Genomic DNA, 24,415 nt, shown 5'->3' with positions numbered 1-24,415 from the left:
CAAGGAAAATGCCAATTATGAAAATACTATGCATGAAATTCAAAAAAAATTTTTTTTTCAGTAAAATAGACTTATCTTTTTTTAAAAACTTATTTGACAGGCAGAGTTATGGACAGTGAGAGAGACAGAAAGAAAGGTCTTCCTTCCATTGGTTCACCCCTCAAATAGCTGCTACGGCCAGAAATGCACTGATCTGAAGCCAGGAGCCAGGTGCCAGGTGCTTCCTCCCAATCTCCCATGTGGGTGCAGGGGCCCAAGCACTTGGGCCATCCTCCACTGCCTTCCTGGGCCACAGAAGAGAGCTGGACTGGAAGAGGAGCAACCAGGACTAGAACCAGTGCCCATATGGGATGCCGGCGCCACAGGCAGAGGATTAACCAAGTGAGCCATGGTGCCGGCCCCAGACTTATCTTTCAATTCCATGCCCCACAAACTTTTGAAGTGAGACCAGGCAAAGAGCAACTGGAGAGCCATGAGCTGAATGGTTTCCAGAGCTCACACGGGGTAGGAATCTTGTATACTATGACAAGCCAAAGTGGCACACAGCATTCCAGAAAGACCTGTGAAGATTGTGTCCTAGGTGTGGTGCTAAACTAAGTAAGCAGGGTAACTGTTCAACCACTCTAACAAAGGACAAATAATTATCTGGAAACAAAACAAAGTCTTTTTAAAGAAAGATAACAACCCACATGCTACAGCTGTGTAAAATTAAATATCTAGCATCCAATAAAATATTGTTAGATACGTCAAGGTGCAACAAAATAAACCTACAGGTAAACAATTGGAAGAATCTAGGTCACAGGAAGTTAAGGGATAAATAATCCAGTTTCCTCTAATAAACTGCATGAAAAAGAGGTATGATGGATAGCTTGTAAAACACCAACATTCTCAGTGAAAATAACTGGAAAAGTCAAATTTAAAGCAAACATATACACAAACAATTCAAAATATCAAGGAAATGTTAACATAACACAATATCGAGGAGCTAAGAGTCCAGGGAGCAGAGAATCATATAAGTGAGCTCACCTTTTGCAGCTATTTCTTCTGAAAGACACTGGCTGACTCTGGAAAACATGTCTACAACCTGGTCCCTTGGTGGAGGGCTTTCGTGGTTTTAATTGACTGAAGGGACGTTAGAGATGTGAAATGCCCAATCTCTGGTGAAAAGAGGATGAGGAACTGAGGGTGAATGGTGAAGGGCAGGAGACTAAAGCTCAGCAGGACGCCCCTGAAAAGCAGCGCAGGACTGGCGGCCTCACTCTGATGAGAGACTATGAGTTCAGGACATTCTATTCTACATTTTTAAAGATTTTATTTATTTACTTGAGAGACAGAGTTAGAGTTAGAGTTAGAGTTAGAGAGAAAGGTCTTCTATCTGCTGGTTCATTCTCCAAATGGTCGCAATGGCCAGAGCTGGGCCAATCCGAAGCCAGGAGCCAGGAACTACTTCAGGTCTCTCACACAAGTGCAGGGACCCAAGCCTTGGGCCATCTTCTATTGCTTTCCCAGGCCATAGCAGAGAGCTGGATGGGAAGAGGAACAGCCGGGACTTGAACCAGCGCCCATATGGGATGCTGGCACTGCAGGAGGCGTCTATTTACGTATTATGCCACTGTGCAGGTCCCTCAGAATATTCTAAAGGGAAGCAAGCGCTCTGCTCAACATGTCAGGCTCTCAGCAGGAGAAGGCAGGAAATAAGGTTAGGCTCTCAGAATGAACTCCGGGTGGACAGAGCCTTAGCCAAAGTGTAACCCAGCCACGATTCAGCTCAGGCCTCAAATGCATTAAGGTTTTCAACCTTACTATATATGCCCAGGTGGGGACGAAGGTGAAAGCCTCTGAAGAAACACATCATTAAAGGCTCCAATACACAATACCCAACACTAGCAGAAACAAAATTCCCAATAATCCAGATTATGGAGTTAGCAAAAATTTAAAAATAAATGTTTAACAGAGTCAGGAAAATATATTTCAGGTAAATGAAAGGTCACAGCATTTCTTAAAATATGTGAAAACAGAATCAAGTAGAAACTTAAGAACTCAACAGATGAATGTGACCTATTAAAGACACACAATGAAAGAGTTGTGGTAGGTGAATTGTTAGGTTAATTACAACTATAGAAACTACAGGACAGAAGAAAAGACTAGAAATTATATAGCAGAATATAAAGGGCACACAGGGAATTGTGAAGTCCAATGTACTTGTAATTAGAGACTGAGAAAGAGAATGAGGCGAGAACAGTATCTGAAATGATCACTGCCAAGTTTGTATAAAAACTAGTGAAAGAAACCAAGGCACAGATCAAAGAAATTCTGTAAAACCCAATATGGAAGAAAACACGAAGAAACCACATATATGCCTATCATAAAATTGTTTAAATGCAAGGAAATGGAGATAAAGCAGAAACCTATAAAAGACACGTAATTCACTGGAATGTGTAAGCCTTGTCTGGATCTTGATTCAAACAAACTTTAAAAATAATTTGAGAGGCTGCATTGTGGCGCAGCGGGTTAAAGCCCTGGCCTGAAGTGCCAGCATCCCGTATGGGCGCCAGTTCTAGTCCCGCCTGCTCCTCTTCCGATCCAGCTCTCTGCTATGGCCTAAGAAAGCAGAAAAAGATGGCCCAAGTGCTTGGGTCCCTGCACCCATTGGGAAACCTGGAGGAAGCTTCTGGCTCCTGGCTTAGAATTGGCACAGCTCCAGCTGTTGCAGCCATCAGGGGAGTGAACCAGCAGATGGAATACCTCTCTCTGTCTCTATCTCTCTCTGTAACTCTTTCAAATACATAAAATAAATCTTTAAAAAAATTATGTATGAGACAGTTTTAGAAATCTGAAGACTGTTCTATTCCTTGAATATATTAATTAAGAAATCATTGTTTAAAATAACAAACATTAATGGTGGGCAACAATCACCCCCAACACTGGAAAGATATTACTTGATTGAATCTTAAAACAGCCTAAACTGGCAATTTACAGTAACTAGTATTAGATCCTTTTATGTTGGTAAATATTTCTTAATAAGTAGAGTTCAAGTATTCCAATAGGACAATGGACTACAATAAGAGACAATTTTGAAATCTGTGTCCAGTACTCATGGTTTGCAGTATGAAAAGTGAAAAGTTAAATGTCAAAGTCGAACAAGCTGTAGCATAACCTCCTATGTGGGATCTAACGTGTCAAATGCAAGTACAAGGGGTGCTTAAAAACTCCATGGAAAATTCATGTTGTAAAGAAACTATGCATGGATTTCAAAAACTTTTTTGAACCAAAATAAATTAACTTTTCAACTCCATTTCCACAAACTTTTTGAAGTATCCATGTACTACTGTTATTAAGAAATATGTGCAAAGAACTGAAAAATCAAAACTATATGTGCACAGCAATTAAAACAATACTAAACACTGAAAATAAAATGCGTAATCATGACAGACCATTATTAGTACTTTCTTGTAAATTTAAATAATATATTTTAAAATAGATCAATAAGTCAACATTGAAAATAAAGTTTCTATATTTGTATTTATTTTAGGATGGATGTTTAACAATATCTACTTATTTTTAACTTCATGGTGTTTAAAGGGGTGAAAAACATTGGTGGGTAAAAGTTTCATCTTGAAACTTTAATTTCAGTATTGTCAAATGCATAGGGACAATCTACAAAGAAATTACAGAGTGCTAGGCAGTTTTTCTAAAATGTTTCTCCTGGAATCATAGTAGTTCATTAGTATGCTTATTCAGCATTAATTTAAAACGAGCCACTTGGGACACCTGCTTCGTATATAATAGTGCTGTTTTTTTTTTTTTTTTTTAAAGATTTATTTATTTATTTGAAACTCAGAGTTACACAGAGAGAGAAGGAGAGGCAGACAGAAAAATGCGTCTTCCATCCAACGGTTCATTCCCCAATTGGCACCAATGGCCAGGGCTGTGCTGATCCGAAGCCAGGAGCCAGGAGCTTCTTCTGGGTCTCCCATGTGGGTGCAGAGGCCCAAGGACTTGGGACATCTTCAACTGCTTCCTAGGCCATAGCAGGGAGCTGGACTGGAAGTGCAGCAGCAGGGACTCAAACCAGCGCCCATGTGGGATGCCAGCACTGCAAGCAGCGGCTTCACCCACTACATCACAGTGCTGGCGCCAGTAGTGCTGGTTTGATTCCTGGCTCTTCCACTTCCATTCAAGCACCCTGATAATGTGCCCAGGGAAAGCAACAGATGATGGACCAAGTACTTGAGCTCTGGACTCCTGATTCAGGTCCTAGCTTTAGCCTAACCCAGCCTCACCCACTGGGGCCATTTAGGTGTGAACCTCTCTGGCGTGTGTGTTCTCTCTCAAGCCTTCAAATAATCTTAAAAATTGTGGAAACAAAAACATTTTTCTTTTAAAGGGTTTTAAACATCTTTTATGAAATATAAGCAGTGATTATGGCCATGATGTGCTTGCTCTCCAAACTGATTCACCTATCACAATACAGTGGTAAGAGCTATCTGTATACTCAACACTTCGAAATTGTGATAGCTATTATATCTGCTGCTAAATCATGTTATTTAAGTGCATAAATTAAGAATTAAATTTTTATTTAAAAAATTTTTAAACATTTATTTATTCTAAAGGCAGAGTTACAGAGAGGGAGATATGGGAAGACACAGAAAGAGACCTTCTATTTGTTTGCTCACTTCCCAAATGGTCCCAACAGCCAGGGCTGGACTGGGCCAGGTAGGCTGAAGCCAGGAGTCTGGAATTCCATCTGATTTTCCTACATGGGTGGCAAGGGACCACCTTTGTGGCCATCATCCACTGCTTTTCCAGGCACATTACAGGGAGCTGGATCAGAAGTGGAGCAGCTAGGGCCAGCACTGTGGCTCAGCGGATAAAGCCACCATCTGCAGTGCTGGCATCCCACCATATGAGCGCCGATTTGAGTCCCAGTTGTTCCACTTCTGATCCAGCTCTCTGCTACAGCCTGGGAAAGCAATAGAAGATGGCCCAAGTGTTTGGGTCCCTGCACCCGCTTGGGAGACCCTGAAGAAGCTCCTGGCTCCTGGCTTCAGATCAGAACAGCTCCAGGCATTGTGGCCATCTGGGGAGGGAATCAGCAGATTGAAGACCTCTCTCTCTGCCTCTGCCTCTCTGTAACTCTGCCTTTCAAATAAATCACAAAAAAAATTTTTTTTAAAGAGAGGCTATTAAGGTTTTTAAAAAAAAAAAGAAAAGTGGAGCAGCCAAGACTTGAACGGGCACCCTTATGGCTAGCGGCACTGCAGGTAGTGGCTTAACCCACCACACCACAACGTTGGCCCCCCAAACCTTTATTTTTATAACCATTTCAGTATACTTGGTTTTCCCTAAAATACAAAGTACATTATTTCATGCATTAAAATTTTATTCTGAGAAGCCCAAAGGTTTCACCACAAAGATTATGCCTGAATCCAGCTTAAATCAACAGAAGAAACTAAGATTGAGCACTCAAGATTAGGGCAGTAAAAATAAAGTTTTGCTCAACCAGCCAGGGAAGGAATAAGGAAGCTTAATATCTACCCTGAGACTTCAGTGGAAAAAGTTACATGAGAGAAACTGAAAACCCAGTCCCAACCCATGTTCCGATAAGGCATCCAAATTCCCTCTACCTGTGTAAATCCAGGAGCCTTATGTTAAGAATTGGATATTCAAAAGCCACCTAGATTATAAAGGCCCATTTAGAAGCTAAGATGTCTATGTTAGGGACTTCTACAACTCGGAGTTCACAAAATTCCTACATGGCAATCGTATCCCTCATATGAGCTGCCAAGTTTTTATAAATACAAGGAACTTAAAAGTTCTTCACACAATAAATTCCACGACGCAGAGCTCCAGTAAACAGGCAGTGGGAGTAAAAGGGAGTTCAATTATTGGTAAGTATTCATAGTACCTTATCAATCTATCTTCCAGACTAAGAACTGAAAAAAAGGACTCAACCATCAAATCAGTAGCAGAGACAAGAACCAAAGGCCAGAATTTTAAGTATAAAAGTATTGTCCCTCACTCTCAAATTCATCCAGAACTGAGTTTTATGCAGAAACTGAGTTTTACAAGAAACTCAGAATATGATCTTATCTGGAACAAGCATCTTTGCAGATGTAATTAGTTAACACAAAGAAATATTGGAGTGAGCCTTAACTCCAACGAGTACCCACAGAAGGCAGTGTGGACTCCAACACACAGATCACATGGAAGAAGGCCATGGGAAGGCAAGGCAGAGACTACAGCCCTGCTGCCACAAACCAAGGAGCGCCAGCAACCACCAAAAGAAGGAAGTAGTGAGCCAGGGCTCTTTTCCAGGGCTTCTGGGAGGGAGAGGTTCACCACGCACAACTTTTTTAAAATTTTCTTGACAGGCAGAGTGGATAGTGTGAGAGAGAGACAGAGAGAAAGGTCTTCCTTTTGCCGTTGGTTCACCCTCCAATGGCTGCCACAGCTGGCGCGCTGCGGCCAGCGCACCGTGCTGATCCGATGGCAGGAGCCAGGTGCTTCTCCTGGTCTCCCATGGGGTGCAGGGCCCAAGCACTTGGGCCATCCTCCACTGCCTTCCCGGGCCACAGCAGAGAGCTGGCCTGGAAGAGGGGCAACCGGGACAGAATCCGGCGCCCCAACCAGGACTAGAACCTAGTGTGCTGGTGCCACTAGGTGGAGGATTAGCCTATTGAGCTGCGGTGCCGGCACCCACAACTTGATTTCAGACTTTCAGCCCCTAGAACTGCCAAGAGAATAAACTGTTTTAAGCCACCCAATTTGTGGTAATTTTTTATGGCAACTCTGGGAAAATAACATAGTTGGCTACTATTTCTTAAAATTAATAAACAAAATGTCTGGATAGATCAACTTGAAAAATGCCCTCCTTTACAGCACCATTCATTCATTGAAAGTGCTACCTCTAACAGTTCTCTCAATTCCTTCTGTCCCATTCTCCGCTGAACCCACTCAAACCCTTCATCCTTTTTCATTCTCTATTCAAAACTGCTTAGCAAGGTCTCAAACAACCTTGGCCCCATCAAATGCAATAGCCTCAATTCGCAGTCCTCGTCTTTGCCTGCCTGTCTGTAGCATCCGACACAGATGGTCACTTTTCCTCACCACACTTGTTTCCCCTGCCTTGCACACACCACTCTCCTCAGTTATAATCTGAGTTTATTCGTCACTGCTTTCCTCCGAATTTCAGACTTCTAAGCCTTGGATTAGCTCATGATTCCCACACTTCCTTACTGGGCTCCCCAAAACTATTTCCCTCTGCTCATTATTCTCCCCAGTAAGTAAGGCTCTAGGACATACCACATAGTTCTTTTATTAATTTATTGTCTGCCTCTAACAACCAGGGTACCACATGAAGGTAAAAATTTTGGTCAGTTTTTGTGTATTACCAATGCCTAGAACAGAACCACTCATTGTAGGAGCCCAGTGAACACTGAATGCGTAAATGAACAAAAACAAACTGCTAACAGCCACTCTGTGCTAGGAACTTACCATGTTACACACTTTTAATCCTCAAATAATGCCAAGGCTCTGGAGAGGAGTGGCAGTAGGGGAGTTAACATGTTCCAAATCCAAGTTTACGCCTTCACAGTTAATGCTCTTAACCCCTCAGTTGCACTAATTTTACTAGACTATTATTTTATTAGTTTTCAAATAAAGCCAACTCTGCTATGAAGAACAGGCAATCAAAACTGCCTCATAATTACAACTTTGTCACCATTTTCTCTGTGAACACAAGTACTGTGTAACATCGACTTGGACATTTCAATGGCAATTCCTTGTTACGGTGAATCTTTCCACACTACCACTTTCAGCAGTAACAGCACAGGTGAGAAAGCACACTCTCCTTCAAAACGTTGACAGCAGCACTAAAACTTTCAATTCCTCCCATTTCTGTTAAAAGCTTAGGTCAGTACTTTCCAGACCTGGCTGGAGAGTCACCTAGGAGCTCTTCTCCAGAGCAGCTGACTCAGAACCCCCAGGAAAGAAGGTGCAGGAACTCAGTGTGAAAGCTCCTGGGATGAACCGCAGCTGGCAGGAGCCTCCCCCATCTCCCACAGTGTCTGGCCTGCTATCTGACCACGGCCAGCTCTCACTGGTACTGACCTTCCTGGACAGAGGAACGATGCTGCTGGGTCGAACAAGCCTCCGTTTCTTGCAGCTCAGAACGGGACGTGTTCGCGCTGCCACACAGGTACCATCAGATGATGAAGAAACCAGGTTCAATCGTTGCTTTTTATGTAACTGTTCCTCAGCATCAGAGTTGTCACCTGGAATGTGGTCTGCCAAGACAGGCTGTAGACTACAGGGGATGAAAAAACAGTCACTTCTCAGAAAACACAAGGAAACAAAGTCTGGAACACTGGCTCAACCGCCTCTACTTGTAAATGTTCACAAACACAAATAAGCACGCCATAGCAGAAGCAGGTCATCTCTTGCTACCCTAAGAGTGCGTGCATGTGGCTCTTGGTGCACATAAGTAACAGCATGTTTGTAAAGTGGGAAAGTCAGTAAATAAACTCAGGTTCTAGGGATGAAGTTCTCTTCTGCAAGAGAAACATGAGTAAAGACTGTAACAGATAAGAGAATAATGCATTTTGCAAATATTAAGGAGTTGCTTTAGAATTAGTTTTCCCATGACACTTTAATTTTAGGGATGTATAAGTGTATGTATTTCATGACCATCCTCGAACCTTCATCAAGATACATTCACAAATGCAAATCTTCAGGGATCTAATCTGTCCTAGAGAAGAGGAGTTTATGTAAACTAAGACCAGGGACAATAATGACAATTCACAGTAACTGCAGGACCTTTATTTTTCTCCATTTTAGGCCATGGTAAGTAAAAGCAAAATACAGCAACATATCAATTAAAATATATTTGCTACAACAGAATGCATGTAAAATGTTAATAAATTATAAAGCTTTTACTTCTTTAAACCAGGGTCAGTCCCAGCTAGAAGTAATTAGGTATTCCAGACTCACCTTTCACAAGCCTACTAAGCCTAAGTAGCAGAGGGATGAAACTTACGTGTTAATAACTCCATTGACAGGTCTCAGTGTTCCACATGATTTGGTAGACAATGATTCTGAAATATGACCAACAGCAGGGGTACTATGGCTTTCCAGTGGCTGAGAAATACTGTCAATCTGAGTAAGGAGAAGAAAAATTAAAAAAAAAAATACATCAACATTTCCCACTGAATTCACATGAAGCACTGAAAATTTCTGATAACCAACTTGAGAACACAAATTTGTATAGCAGAGGAAAAAGTAAATAATGAAGAGAATCAAGCTTTTGTGTAGGAGCAAACAGGGATAAGGAATTTAAATATTTATCACACTAAAAGAAAAAAAAGGCTTACTGACAGGGAAATGACCTCAACAACTCTATGGAACAAACAGAAATTCAGCCCAACAACCAAATGGTAACATTAACCTTTAACTAAGCTCCAAAAAGGCTATACTTACATTAGTATCAAAACAACTACAGGAGATACTCAGAAACTGATGGGAGGCACCCATTATGAGAAATCTGCATGGACTTCAAAATTTTTGCACCAAAATAAACATTTTTTAATTCAATTTTCCCACAAATTTTCAGAAGTATCCCTGTAAGAAAAAAATCTATAGACTGTGAATATCTAATGTGTAATTAATTCTAGCAGTGTGAGCCAGAAGTAAAATTTCTCAAAAACTGTTTCTCTATTAAAAATACATATATACAGAGAAAACAAAATTAATAAAATCTCGATGAATCTAATTCCCTAGTGCTAACTACTGTATTTAGACTAACAAACCAAATATGTATAAAATATAAAATGAAGTAAGAGAGATGGGGAAGAATATGGAAAAGTCTGAATTTCAGAATTCAAGATAAAGCATATATTTACATGGTTTGAAAGGGGCAGCTACAAGTATCAGTCACATGGAGTCTCTGAGCTAACAATAAAACTGTGGATGTGGTTATTATTTGGTTCTGACAGTGGGGAGTTTTGAAGTTTGGCTTCCTGTCACGGCTACCAGGGCACTTCAGGGCCAGTATTTTGATCTTGAAATTTTACTTTTTAAGCATTGCTGAATTTCTTTTTGATCCTCATACCCCTAAGCTGAAAACACAAAATGTTCTGCAGAACTGAAAGTAGTATTGGAGTAGTATTGGACAAGTACCAAGAAGGGATCAAGCTACCCAAAAAGCCAGATGAAAGAACAAACACAGGTAAGTCATGTAAGTATGCTATAACAAGTGAGCATCGGGAAAATGTTATCTACCTTGCTAGACACCCTGTACATCTTCTAAGGCATCACAAACACCCCTAATAATTATATTAGTCAAGGCTGTAAAAGTCATGATAAATTTGGTAGACTCAATAGCCTCAGAATCTACAGTAATTTCCCTTAGGAACAACAGTTATAAAATTATTTCTATCCTCTGAGAAAATATTTTAACCACTCTTAAAAATTTACCCTACAGGGATAAATCAACTATAATGTATCAAATCAGAATATTAAAAAGAATCAGCATATTTCTTCTCTTTACCAGGAAGTTTAATAAAAAATTAATATCTGCTATGGCCTGGGAAAGCAGTAGAACATGGCCCAAGTCCTTGGACCACAGCACCCACATGGGAGACCCGGAAGAGGCTCCTGGCTTCGGATCGGCATGGGTCTGGCCGTTGCGGCCAATTGGGGAGTGAACCAGCGGATGTAAGACCTCTCTTTCTCTGCCTCTCCTCTGTGTAACTCTTTCAAATGAATAAATCTTTAAAAAATATATATATATACGTGTATATATATATATTGGTCTGGTATATATAGGGGCCAGCGCCGTGTTCTAGTCCTGACTGCTCCTGTTCCAGTCCAGCTCTCTGCTGTGGCCTGGGAAGGGCAGTGGAGGATGGCCCAAGTGCTTGGGCTCCTGGCTTCAGATTGGCGCAGTGCCAGCCGTGGTGGCAATTTGGCAGAAGATTAGCCTAAGTGAGCCACGGCGCCGGCCCCCATTTGGTTTTAAATTGTTTTTTATTTACTTGAGAGAGAAAGAGAAAAAATGAGAATCTTCCATCTGTTAGTTCACTCCACAAAAGCCCCCAAGGGCTGGGCTTGTTCCAGGTTTCCCACGTGGGTGGCAGGGATCCAAATACTTGAGCTATCACCTGCCACCTCCCAAGGTGCACCATTAGCAGAAAGCTGAAATTGCAAATCAAGTTGGGACTTGAACCCAGGCACTCCAATCTGGGATGCTGGTGTCCCAAGCAGTGCCTAACCACTGAGTCAAATGCTTGCCCAATAGTGTTCCATCTGGAAAAAGAAAAGAACTTATAAACACAGGGAATTTCATTTAGTATTCCATATTCACAATGCCTTGAAACAAATAAAACACTCCCTATTCTGAAGTCTAACAGGCTGCAAAAACACAGAGGGTAGAGAAACAAAAACTTGAGAAAAGTAAAATCCACATAAAAATATGAAGTTTGGTCATCACAGCAGTGTTTTACAGCAACAGTGTTTTCAGAAAACTGAACTGTATCTCAGCAATCTGTCATACAGGTAGAAAGAATTCAGCTTCTCACAGCCAGAGCTTGGAAGTTATCATAGAAGTTTCCATCTGAAATTTATCTGATGTTCAGACATAGACTATGAGTTTATGCATCCCATAGTCAGAAGAATAGAAAAACTCAAGTGGCAGATAGAATGCTTTTGTAATTCCCATCTCTCCAAAGCAGGGTGCCAGAGTATTACATTTTGAAGCACTCTTAAGGTTAGAGTAGCAAGAAGGGTTGCTGAACTTTCCTGACTGAAAGAACCAGCATAAAACTATTGAAACAGCAATAAGAGGGGCCGGCGCTATGGCACAGTAAGTTAATCCTCTGTCTGTGGCGCCGGCATCCTATATGGGGCGCCAATTCTAACCCTGGCTGTCCCTCTTCCAATCCAGCTCTCTGCTATGGCAGAAAGCAGTTAAAGATGGTCCAAGTTCTTGGGGCCCCTGGACCCGGTTGGGAGACCCAGAAGAAGCTCCTGGCTCCTGGGTTTGGATCGGCATAGCACCTGCTGTTGCAGCCATCTGGGGAGTGAATCAGAAGTCAGACCTTTCTCTCTGTCTCTCACTCTCTCTGTCTGTAACTCTACCTTTCAAATGAATAAATAAAATCTTTATAAAAAAACAGCAATAAGATATGAATTTGTTATTCATATAAAGGAAGCACCCGTTTACTCTCTTGGCCAGACCAATTAAGTACGACAAAGAGCCCTCAAGGAAAAACAGATTAAATTGTATTTTTTTTTGGAGGGGGAAAGAAGACCCAACATTTACTAGATTTATTTTACATACACCAAAATTAAACTCTACCTACAAGGTATATGTATTTTTTCACAATTATTTATTTTATTTTATTTTTTATTTTTTTAATTTGACAGGTAGAGTGAGAGAGAGAAAGAGAGAAAGGTCTTCCTTCCATTGGTTCACCCCCCAAATGGCTGCCACAAGCTGGCACTGTGCCAGCGCTGCACTAATCTGAAGCCAAGAGCCAGGAGCCTCTTCCAGGTCTCCCATGAGGGAGGCAGGAGCCCAAGCACTTGGGCCATCCTCTACTGCCTTTCTGGGCCATAGCAGAGAGCTGGACTGGAAGAGGAGCAATTGGGATTAGAACCCGGCGCCCATATGGGATGCCGGCACCGCAGGCAGAGGATTAACCAAGCGAGCCACAGCGTCAGCCCCGGTATATGTATTCTTTTTTATTAGAAATATGCGTTTAGTAGAAATATGCATTTTCTTAAATGCATCACCTTCATTTGGGCTAGAAAATTTAACAGTTTGGTTTCAGTTAGCTATCAAAATAAATTAAGATTTTGACTTGTATGAATTACTTCACGCCTCAAGCACCCCATCCTGGTACTCAGCATAGTTTTGGTTTGCTTAAAGTCACCAAAATATCCCTGGCCTATAAACAGTATACCAGTCATTTCCATAAATTAGCATTATGGCCAGAAACTTGTGCTAAACTCAAGTGCAAGGTTCTGAAAAGTTCCACTTCCACCAACCTAAGTATCTAGACTTATATTTCTGCATGTTTAAAAAAAGAAAAAAGGGTCGGCGCTGTGGCTCACTTGGTTAATCCTCCGCCTGTGGTGCCACTATCCCATGTGGGCACCAGGTTCTGTCCTGGTTGCTCCTCTTCCAGTCCAGCTCTTTGCTGTGGCCCATGAGGGCAGTGGAGGATGCCCCAGGTGCTTGGGCCCCTGCACCCACATGGGAGACCAGGAGGAGGCACCTGGCTCTTGGCTTCAGATCGGTGCAGCGCTGGCCTTAGTGGCCATTTGAGGGGGGTGAACCAAAAAAGAAAAAAGAAAAACCCCACCAGGATCATGTGCTTTACTTTCCTACGTCTATAAAGCTTATGATGAAAGAAAACTGAATGCTGAGTTAGTTAATTTTAGAAAGTTTCAACCAGCATAATGCTGTCACAAGTCCAATGGCTCCTAGACTTAGGGTTTATATTTACCAACACTGTTGAAAATATGCATCTAGAAGCTAAAGAAATACAGCAATTGCAATGTCTTATAAATCCTTATTATGTAATTCATTCACATAAAGCCCAATTAACTTTAAAAGGCTTAATTTGTCAGTGTCTGTGTGGTTTTTAGATTGATTTGCTTATTTATCTGAAAGAGTTAAAGAGAGAGAGAAGGAGAGAGAGAATGAGAGAGGGAGAGAGAGAGAGAGAGAGAGAGAGAGAGATAATCTTCCATCCATTGGTTCACTCCCCAAATGGCTGTAATGGTCCAGGCTGGAACAGGCTGACACCAGGAGCCTGGAACTCCATCTGTAGGTGGCAGAATCCTAAGAACCTGGGCCATCTTCCACTGCTTTCCCGGACACATTAGAAAGGAGCTGGGTTAGAGGTGAAAAGGTGGGACTCCCAAACCTGCTCTCATGTGGGATACCTGAGCGCTGCAGGAACTTGATTCTCAGTGTTTTAATGCCAGGACAAAGCACTTCTTAGCCGGCATCTATCCCTCTATCCAAAAAATCTGATCAGGAAAATACACCATTCATCCTCCATGTTGACCTCAAAGCTATAATAAGGAAAAAGTTGTCCTTGCTTAACCAATGGTAAAAAGAACGTATCTTGCACTATTTAAAAACATCTATACCTAACATTTTTAGCATGCCTTTCTAGTGAAACGGCATTAGTACTTCACTTGTTTTTCCCATCACTTCTGTAAAGTAAGATGAGTACGAAACGAATAAAAGAATAAATCTCATTTTACAAAAACTGAAACTAACAAATAACCATGTTCCACGTCAACTGTCATAGAAGCAACACTGTTTTTGCTAAATCAACCAATCAACCAAACAAAAAAAATCATCCTCAATTTCAAATCCCGTCTTTTAAAAAATATTTACCCAAGGGTCAGAGATGTGGCATGGCGAGTAATGCTGCTACCTGCAACACCAGCATCCCATCTCCAGCTCCTCCACTTCTAACCAGCTCTCTGCTAGGCCAGGGAAAAGCAGTGGAAGATGGCCCAGGTGTTTAGGTCCCACGTGGGAGACCTGGAAGAAGCTTCTGGACTTGGACTGGCCCAGAGCTGGCTGTTACAGCTGGCTGGGGAGTGAAATACAGATGGAAGATCTTTTTCTGTCTCTCCCTCTCTCTGCAATTCTTTCAAAATAAGTAAACCTTAAAAAAATAACAAACTTACTATAAAAGGAGATATGGGAAAAACATACATGGATCTGCTTATTAATGTTAAGAAATAAAGGAAGGATCACCCAGAAACTAATAAAAATTGTTTCACTGCAGGAGACAGGTGAGAACAGGACGGAAAGAAGGGAGAAATGGGAAGGGAAGAGGGTAATAAGGGACTGTCGATTCTCCAACAGCTTTAAGAATCATAGTAACCCTTCACAAAAATCAACTGTTTTCTGTGGGAGGCAGGAGGGATGGGACACAACAACTGGAATACTGTGTAAAAGATGAACTTAACCGAGTTGCCAAACAGTAACATAATCACACCCGTACAGGAAAAAACTAACCTATTTAACTTAGCAAATAGCATTTTGATTGTATATAATAGGAATAATGCACTTAACGAAAATATTGTACTTTTCAAATATACTTATTTGTATATGGGGTAGCAAACATGAAACTAATGTAGGGGCCAGCGCTGTGGTGTAGTGGGTAAAGCCACCTGCAGTGCCCACATCCCACATGGGTGCCAAATCAAGTCCTAACTGCTCTACTTCTGATCCAGCTCTCTGCTCTGGCCTGGGAAAGCAATAGAAGATGGCCCAAGTCTCTCCCTCTGCCTTTCCTTCTCTCTCTGTAACTCTGGCTTTCAAATACATAAATCTATAAAAAAAAAAAAAAAAAAAGAAACCTAATTTATTTGGGAACCAGAACTGAACAAGTATCAATAAGGAGGGGATAATGTGCTGAGATTGATGACTTCTATCACTAAAACTATGAAAACTTCTGAAAGATTAAAAATAGAAAATAAATGGAGATAGATGTGGATTAGAAGATTAAAATAAATAAAGAAAGAAAGACTGTCCTTTTAGTCTAACAACAGGACATCATCTAATAAGCCCACCTAAAAGTCATCAACTCTTGGAAAATTATTTACTTTTGTATACTGATTATAAACTACTGAGTAATCTTATTTTAGCATCTTTTCCTCCAGTATCTACACACAACGATTCCTTCTTTCATTAACAAGTCACTGTATTCTCAGAAATATCTCAAAGAAATATCTTTGAGAATCGTGTCTAAATTCCTTAAAACGGTACATATTCTACATCATAATTCCAGTGAGCTTCAGATTTTAAAATACAAAATAAACGCAGCATCTCTGACATCATTTTACAAGTCTGATTTTTTTTTTTTTTTTTTTTTTTGTAAAATAAATAGGCACTAAGTAACTACATTTAGCAGGGGGAAGCTGATAGTGAAATGGATAATCAAATGGTTAAATGTGAGTATGAAAACTTACAACTGCCCTTTGCACAGGTGACCTAAGATGCTTTAAGGCAAAACTGAGAAGACACTTTTCTTTATTAAAACAGCTAAATAACAAAAAGGCAAAATTAAGTACTGCCTTCCTACAATGAAACCTTTTGCCTGAAAATTAACATGTTGGGCACAGTTTTGCAAATATTTATCATTTTAAAAAAGCATCTATTTATTAACAAAGGAAAGATAATACTATTTATTAAACTGTTTTCATATTTATTTCACTCACTCCAAAAGACACTCTACTGTATAATATAAAAACTAATGCAGCCAACACAAAGAGGAAGATGGCCTTGACCTTCAAGAACCTTAACAAAGTTAACACATCAGACATAGATGCACAAGTGAATGGGGGATAGAGAAAGGGATCAATCCCTAAAGGGGGCATGCTCTAGTGTGTATAAATTATTTCAGAATAAGAATCAACACAGTGAGACAGTGTTATGTCATATCCATTAAAAAGCGCTGAGGTGAGAGAAAAAACTTAACTGTAGATTCCTAAATTCTGTATACAAACATATGAATGTCTATACAGAACATACTCCTAATCATATATGCCTCAAGTTTCCCGTACCATCATACCACCAGCTGACCTTCCAATCTACCTGACCATATGCTTTCTCTCAATTTTTATGCTACCTAGAGAAATCACTAAATTCGCTTTAAAACAAACAAAAAAACCCAAAATTCTGTAGATAGTGTATAATGAATTTACATCATGGACTGGAATAGTGGCAAAATTTGATGTTCTTTATTGAACCCTGCTTTGCAAAAAGAATCCTCAATCTCTTCATGTCGTCACATTTATCCCTAGAAACACCAGGTGGCTTCCAGACTGGGTGAACCACCTTTGCAAGATCTAAACATCTCCAAGATATTTTTCTTTGGAAAGTCAGTTTCTTCCATATCATATGAGTTTTTGCTAACAATAAAAATAAAGGATAACAAACTTTGCCAACTTGCAGATACAAGTGACTGGCTAGTTTGGCTCACAATTGAAAGAGCCAGCACTGCTCACTACTAGCCTCTAAGGGGGCATAATCAAAAATATAAACTAGGGTAATGGGACTTTGGAGTTTCCAATTAAGTCACTGGGATGTAAAAGTTAAATTTTTTTTAGGGAAAGTAAAAAAGTGAAGGAAAGAAACAAGTGCTCTTGGAATTTAGAAAGAAGTTATTAATTAACACAGAAACAGGGAAAGAAACAGGGAAAGAAAGACCTCACATAAGAGGAAGATTTGAGCTAGACGCTAAGGATACAGAAGGGTAGGGAAGATGAAGGTATTGCCATTGTAGAGTAAGATGGAATCACCCACAGACAGCAGTATTTTCCATGTTTTTGTGAGTTAAACTTCCAGTGTTATCTTCTAATAAAAAGATTACATATGTGCGCGTAAATAATAAAGTTCACGGGAAAAGGAATTTAACATATCTTGGTACAAAAAACTGAAATGCAGGCACACATTTTTTCAAATACACATTTTCTGGCAACCTTATGAAGACCTCTCATTTTATGCAGGCTCAGAAAGGTATTTTACTTCTCAAAGGAGTCCTATCTCCTGAGCCTTGGCAACACTGTGCCATATCTGCTTTGGCTGTGGAATCTTCAGAGTTAGCAGGTGCTTTTAAATTCTAAGGTCAGCTACGAAGCTGCAAGAGAGGCCTTACGTTGCCAGGAATTCAGATCCTGAAATGCCAAAGTTATTAAAGGGTTTCCTTCCTTCAGCCGGTACGAGGATCCTCCTTATTGAGAATAAGTTGTATTGAAGCTACACCCTGAATTCTTCATTTCCGATTTTCTATCTTTTAAACTTACCAATTTATCAGTTCCATGATCTGTCTTCACCTCAGAGCTAAGAAGAAGTAAGTCTGCTGTCGTATGCTCTGGGGGAGGTGCCTCCCCAAGAACTATCAACCCCTGCAGGACAGAGAGGAGAAAAACAGCATAAATGAGCAGTTTAAATTGCAAATTTAATTTAGGAGTTAATCTCTAAAGGGTTGGGGGCAGGGGCTGATCTACCAGTGGCCTTTTCCCTTTACACGGGCAGGAGCTTTTCATCCTCAGAGCTAGTTCAACAAAAAGCCCAGCAGCAGCGAAATAGTAAGTCACAAGACTCAGATCTATACTTCCCGTCTCCTCCACTTGAATGCTCTGACTTTCATGGCTTGTCAGCTGTTTAACATCCTTTATTCAGATCTTCCAGATCTTGAATCATTATCAGCTTATGCTATTTTGTCCTGTATTACTAATGAAACTCTATACAGTTTTTCTAGTTAATATGACTGCAAATGTGCTGTAAGGATTACTAAACTGAATGGGCTACTATTCTAAATGATGAGCTCAACCAACTGTATCTGGGCAAGCTGCTGCCTTTGATGCTGCTATCCCATAATGGAGTGTCAGTTCCAGTCACGGCTGCTCCGCTTCCAATTCAACTCCCTAATATGCCTGGGAAAGCAGTGGAAAATGGCCCAAGTGCCATCTCGAGGTCTCTTCTTTAAACCATGATTCTCAACTTATGTGGAAACTACCTTTAAGTAGACTACAATGGAAAACTCAGATGGAGTTCCAGGCTCCCGGTCTTGGCCTGGCCCAGCCCTACCCATTGTGGCTATCTGGAGACGAATCAGCAGATGGAAGATTTCTTTCTCTGTCACTTTGCCTTTCAAATAAAAAACTAAAACTGTCATTTTAAAATATAAGGATGTTCATTAAGCATCACAATTAAACATGCCAAAGGATAAGCCATGTTGTCAAAATGCCCACTTAACCACCCAAACACCTCAAAAACCCACCCTCTGCTGATCTTCTATACCCCATTTAAAAATTTTTTTCAAATTACATATGTGATTACATATTTCAAATTATATATGGGGCCGGCGCTGTGGCGCAGTGGGTTAAAGCCCCAGCCTGCAGCTCTGGCATCCCATACAGACCCCGGTTGGAGTCCCGGCTGCTCCACTTCCTATCCAGCTCTCTGCTATTGCCTGGGAAAGCAGTAGAGGATGCCCAAGTCCTTGGGCTCCTGGCTCCTGGCTTTGGATTAGCTCAGCTCTGGCTGTTGTGGTCATTTGGGGAGTCAACCAGCAGAATGGAAGATCTCTCTCTGTAACTCTTTTTTTAAACAAGAGAAAGACAAATCCATGCTAGTAAATGCTAACTGTATTCACACAGACACAGAGTAATCTCTGAGCCCAATAAACAGAGAAAAGTGAAAAAGCTAGAATTCTAAGCACTACTACAGAGGGGCCTGGCACCCACCAGCTTCCAGCAGAGTGAAGGTAACAGGTTTTCCTTTTTCCTCATAATGCACAGTAGTGTTGATTCCAAACAGTTTTTGTCAAGACAAGAAAGAATACAGAAAGGGGTACAGATGCTTTTCCCATTGTATTATGCTTAATGTAGTTTCCCCACAATAAGATGACAACCATGGTACAGAGGGGAAAAAAAAAAAAAAAAGACCTCAAAAACAGGGAGAAGCACAAGAGGGAAAAAAAATAAAAACAAGACAATGACAACTTGCTCCCAGGGACTAGAGGAGGGGAAAAAAAAGTTGGACTCCATCAATGTTTTCTACTAATATTATCCTTGATGAGCTCTCATACTCATCTGCACCTGCATCGGTAAAGCAGCTCTCTGGTCCTTCATGCTGTCTCCTCCTGCGGGCTTTGTTCTGTGTTTACTTGAATGTTTTGTCAAATCCATGTCCAGATCTGCATTTGATTTCAGTGGACTTTGAAGATCGATCACTACACTTTCACTCAGATGAAATTCTTTGACGAGAACTTTATTTTTTGAAGTAAGGATTTTCAACAAAATAAAAATCTATTCTGTAACCTGATTTAGCATCTTCAAATTCTGTCACTTCCACTCTGATCAGATGATGCAGCACCTTTTCAGATGGTTGACAAATGTTGTTACCCAAAAATTTGGGATTTTGATCAATCATGACCTCTTCTGGCAAAAAAAAAAAAAAGGCTGGCAGAGTTCACCTCTTTTGTGCTTTCAAAACCTCACAGGTTTGTTCATCCGTTCAATTGCTCCTTGTTGCTTTTGTTCTCCCTTTGACAAACCCTGAGAGGTTGATGTGCCTGATGGCCTTGGGCAGAAGCTGGTCTTGGTTTCTTCCTTTGAGGCAGGAGTAAAAACAGGCATTATGGCCAGGGCTATGCTTCAAGGAAAGTTCAAAAACCAGGACCAGGCAGGAAGAAGCTGAGAGAACTGGGCCTTAAAGAACTTTTCAAGTCCAAGTCTCACCTTCTTCCAAGAAAACATCCCTGGTTAACAGAAAACCTAGTTGTGGCCAGACTTCCTAAAGCATGTAGTTTCCTTAAACTACAGAGCAAGCACTATCTGACTCAATCAGAAGTAACTGCAAATAATTTAATCAGATTAAGTTTCGTCCTTTCGTGTAGGCCCTGAATACAAATGACTGCTCTCTCAATGAAAGGGAAATACAAGCACAGACACACTGGGAAAAGGTTGGCACTATTTAATGTTAGGCAGGATAAACTACACTTTATCCTGGTGACATTTGAGAAAATACTAGGGGAAAAAAAGTTGAACCATACTTCGGGGGATATCTGGGAGAAGAACTGATGTGGACATTTCAAGGTAAGCGCAAGCCTAATGATTTGAAGCATAGCAGGACACTGGTATGGCTGGAGTGAACGGAGTAGAGAGAGACTGGTGGGAGCTGACGTCAGAAAAACACAATGAGAGAGCTCTTTCCGGGTCTATCAATAGTGAGTACTTCCAGCTTTTTTCTTAGATAGGAAATCACTACAGAGTTTAAAGAGGGAGAAATTAGCTGATTTAAGAGTTTAAAAGATCAATCTAGCTATTATACTGGAATAAAGACTGGGGTCAAACACAAGCAGAAAGAAGAGGTGGCTGGACTCTGCATATACACAAGTGTTTGAAGACAGAATCAACCAGCCATGTAAATGTGCTTGCAGGATGTAATAAGATTCTGTAATTAGAATGAAGTTCTCATTCTGCTCAGAAGTATTCTGAAAATACATACATTTTAATCATACTTATTTTTGCAAATATGTGCTCAAAATGTGTTAATATACATTAGTTGCCGCAGTGATATAACAGTCATCCATATATTGTTTCCTCCCACCAAAATATAGAAGTTCTCTATAGAATACAAAACCAAATACTGCATCCTTTAATCTGCAGTGTACCTCATACCCAAAAGGATGCAAGCAGCTAAAAGCTGCTAAAATCTATTCCTGCAGGTAGCATTTACTCAGTCTACTTTGTGTAGGGCAGTGTGAAAACCTGAGAATAAGAAAAATAAGAGTCTACCATAAGGAAATTTGTTCCTCCAGCCTTGAATAAAGAAGCAGGCAAAGTATTACAATTTTTTTTGCCAAAAGAAGTTCAACAAGCAGAGACACAGCCCAACTGGAGACACTACTGACAGTGAGGCTTTACAGAGGCAGTCTAAAAGATTACTTCAAATTTCCCAAAATAACCTTTATGCCCTTTTCCATATACAAGTTATTATATTCCACATCAAAATTTACTTGAGAAAAGCTATACTCATGTTTACTAGCCATGAAAGGAAAGGGTATTATTAGCTTAAAAAAAAAATCAAGTTCCACTCTACATTTGTCATGGTAATCTCAACATGGGCTTGCCTAGTGCTATGATGAATACTGCTCAATCCCACTCCACTCAGGGGTTTAATATCTAAAGTCTTACATGAATGGGACCTTGAGGGCAGAAATCTAATCCAATTATAGTATTTGGAGGTGAGGCCTTTGTCAGGAGATGATGGGACTCACAGGGGCCCAAGGATGAGGACCCCATGATTGAATCCTGGCAACTTTCTAAGAAACCACAGACCCAGGAAGACACACACATTTTCCATCTCCTGCCAGGTGATGCTTTGTGCCACTTCCAAACTCTGCCAGCAAGCATACCACTACCAGAGGCAGAAACAACGGGCCCAACTTGGACTGTGAACCTTGAAGATTTGGAGGCTAGCCTGGGTCTCTCCCCAGAGAGATGTCCTCGTGTCACAGACGCCAATGCCCTGCTGACAGTCTACGTTATGTGCCCTTGATTGTAGACGACTCAAACCCAAACCTATTTAAGAGAGTTTTCTATAAAATGCTTTTTTTAAAAAAATTCTATTTTTAAACCTTCTACCATTTGAGATACATGTATTGTAAATTCAGGGAAGGGGAGGAGGAGTCTGGCACGAACTGGCTCAATGGCAACCTCCCCTGGGGGTGCCTGGTGGGAGGGGCTGGGGACCCAGGCTGGGGTCCTGATTCTCTAATCCAGAGCCGCCTGAGGAAATTGACTTCTCATGTTTTTCTCCTGAAATGAACTCTGTTTTAAATTGGAATCAATTTTGTTCCTTTAAAAAAAAATCTTGATGTTAAATAAACCTCTTCCCTTATATAGTTAGTCTACCTCAGATTATCTTGTTAACAAAAGGCTATTAACAGAAAAATCAGTGATGAGGGTAGGGCTGTTTCTGTAACTATACATGCAAATCTGGAGGCAGCTCTGGAATTGGTTAACTGGCAGCTGTTGGATAAATCTGGAGGATCAGGCTAGAAAATGCCTAGGCCGGTGCCTTGGCTCAATAGGCTAATCCTCCGCCTTGCCCAGGTTGGGGCGCCGGATTCTGTCCTGGTTGCCCCTCTTCCAGTCCAGCTCTCTGCTGTAGCACGGGAGTGCAGTGGAGGATGCCCCAGGTCCTTGGGCCCTGTACCCGCCTGGGAGACCAGGAAAAGCACTTGGCTCCTGGCTTCAGATCAGCGTGATGTGCCAGCTGCAGCGCACCGGCCACAGTGGCCATTGGAGGGTGAACCAACAGCAAAAGGAAGACCTTTCTCTCTGTCTCTCTCTCACTGTCCACTCTGCCTGTCAAAAAAAAAAAAAAAAAAAAAAAAAAAAGCCTAGAATGCAGTAAGTGAGGGCATTAGACGATTCTGGAGAGGGCTCAGGAGTAGAAGACTTGAATTCTGATAATAAAAGCCATGCTGATAAGGTTTCAGACCAAAATGATGATTCTATTGAGACCTAGACTAAAGGTCATCTCTGTAACCAGGCTATATTGTATCTATATCAGGAGACTGTGTGTTATATTTGGTAGATGAGATCTCAAGGCACCAAAGCATTCGGACTGCAGCATGGGTGTTATTGGCCAACTTCAGTCAATCATATAGTGAGAAGAAGGAGCAAAAACCAGCCAGGTGGGAAGATTTGGAAAATTTGCAGCCTGGCCAGAGAAGACGCTCAGAAAAAGTCTGTGCAGGACAAAAGAGTGTAAAGGAGAAACTGCCAGCTAAGAAGAGGTGGCCTTATGCTAATTTGCAGAACAATGAGAACAGGGCCTTGAGGGCATCTTAGAACTATTCTCCAATCACCCTTTCCAGCACAGACAAAACTGTTTTCAAGCCTGTAAGCACTTTCCACAGGTTTGCCCAAAACCTCCTCAGGATTCATTTCCCTATATTCAGCCTGCAAAGCACTCCAGTGCTGTCCACAGGCACAGGTTACTGAGAAGCTCAGCAGGCCAAAGACACAGTCATAAAAGCTTCCATCAGAATGTCAAAGGAAACCCTGGGAAGCCTGGCAGAGTTGCAACACAACCTCCATGGTCAGAGAGTGCTAACTTGAGCAACAGCTCTGGAGCCATACAAGCCAACCTCAGCTCTGTACTCACTTGGATGTATGACCATATCACCTCTTTTGACCTTCCACTTTTTTATCTTTAAAACTGCATACAAGTGTAAATTGTTTAGTGCTTGGTGCTCAAAGACTTCATCATAGTGCTACCTAAGGGCAAATGCATATTAGTTCCATAGCTTACTTGTTAGAGTTGAACATATCTGCTCAAAATTTATGTCTTCTAGCACCCATGAATGTGACCTTATTTGACTCAATTAGAGGTCACTACAAATAATTTAATCAGATTAAGATGAGTCCTTTAGGCCGGCACCGCGGCTCAATAGGCTAATCCTCTGCCTTGCGGCGCCAGCACACTGGGTTCTAGTCCTGGTCCGGGTGCCGGATTCTGTCCTGGTTGCCCCTCTTCCAGGCCAGCTCTCTGCTGTGGCCCGGGAAGGCAGTGGAGGATGGCCCAAGTACTTGGGCCCTGCACCCCATGGAAGACCAGGAGAAGCACCTGGCTCCTGCCATTGCATCAGCGCGGTGCGCCGGCTGCAGTGCGCCAGCCATTGGAGGGTGAACCAACAGCAAAGGAAGACCTTTCTCTCTGTCTCTCTCACTATCCACTCTGCCTGTCCAAAAAAAAAAAAAAAAAAAAAAGAGATGAGTCCTTTAGTGTAGGCCCTGAATATAAATAACTGCCCTCCCAATGAGAGGGAAATACAAACACATACACACTGGGAAAAGGTTG

General features: G+C 41.3%; 1 protein-coding gene across 6 annotated transcripts in view; it reads right to left on the bottom strand.

Moving 5' to 3' along the window:
• The window catches only part of KANSL1 (KAT8 regulatory NSL complex subunit 1), a 182,143-nt gene that overhangs the window by 26,607 nt on the left and 131,121 nt on the right, over positions 1–24,415 (bottom strand). For all 6 annotated transcript variants that reach the window (XM_017349250.3, XM_070060558.1, XM_002719458.5 and 3 more), the window contains 3 exons: positions 17,839–17,940; positions 9,038–9,156; positions 8,113–8,308 (listed from right to left, as the gene is read on the bottom strand). In XM_017349250.3, the coding sequence (XP_017204739.3) occupies positions 8,113–8,308; positions 9,038–9,156; positions 17,839–17,940 (417 nt within the window). The remainder of the gene's footprint in view (positions 1–8,112; positions 8,309–9,037; positions 9,157–17,838; positions 17,941–24,415) is intronic.

This window comes from Oryctolagus cuniculus, chromosome 17 (genome assembly GCF_964237555.1).
Source record: "Oryctolagus cuniculus chromosome 17, mOryCun1.1, whole genome shotgun sequence".
Lineage (NCBI taxonomy): Eukaryota > Metazoa > Chordata > Mammalia > Lagomorpha > Leporidae > Oryctolagus > Oryctolagus cuniculus.
This window is presented reverse-complemented; position numbering and strand designations above follow the sequence as displayed.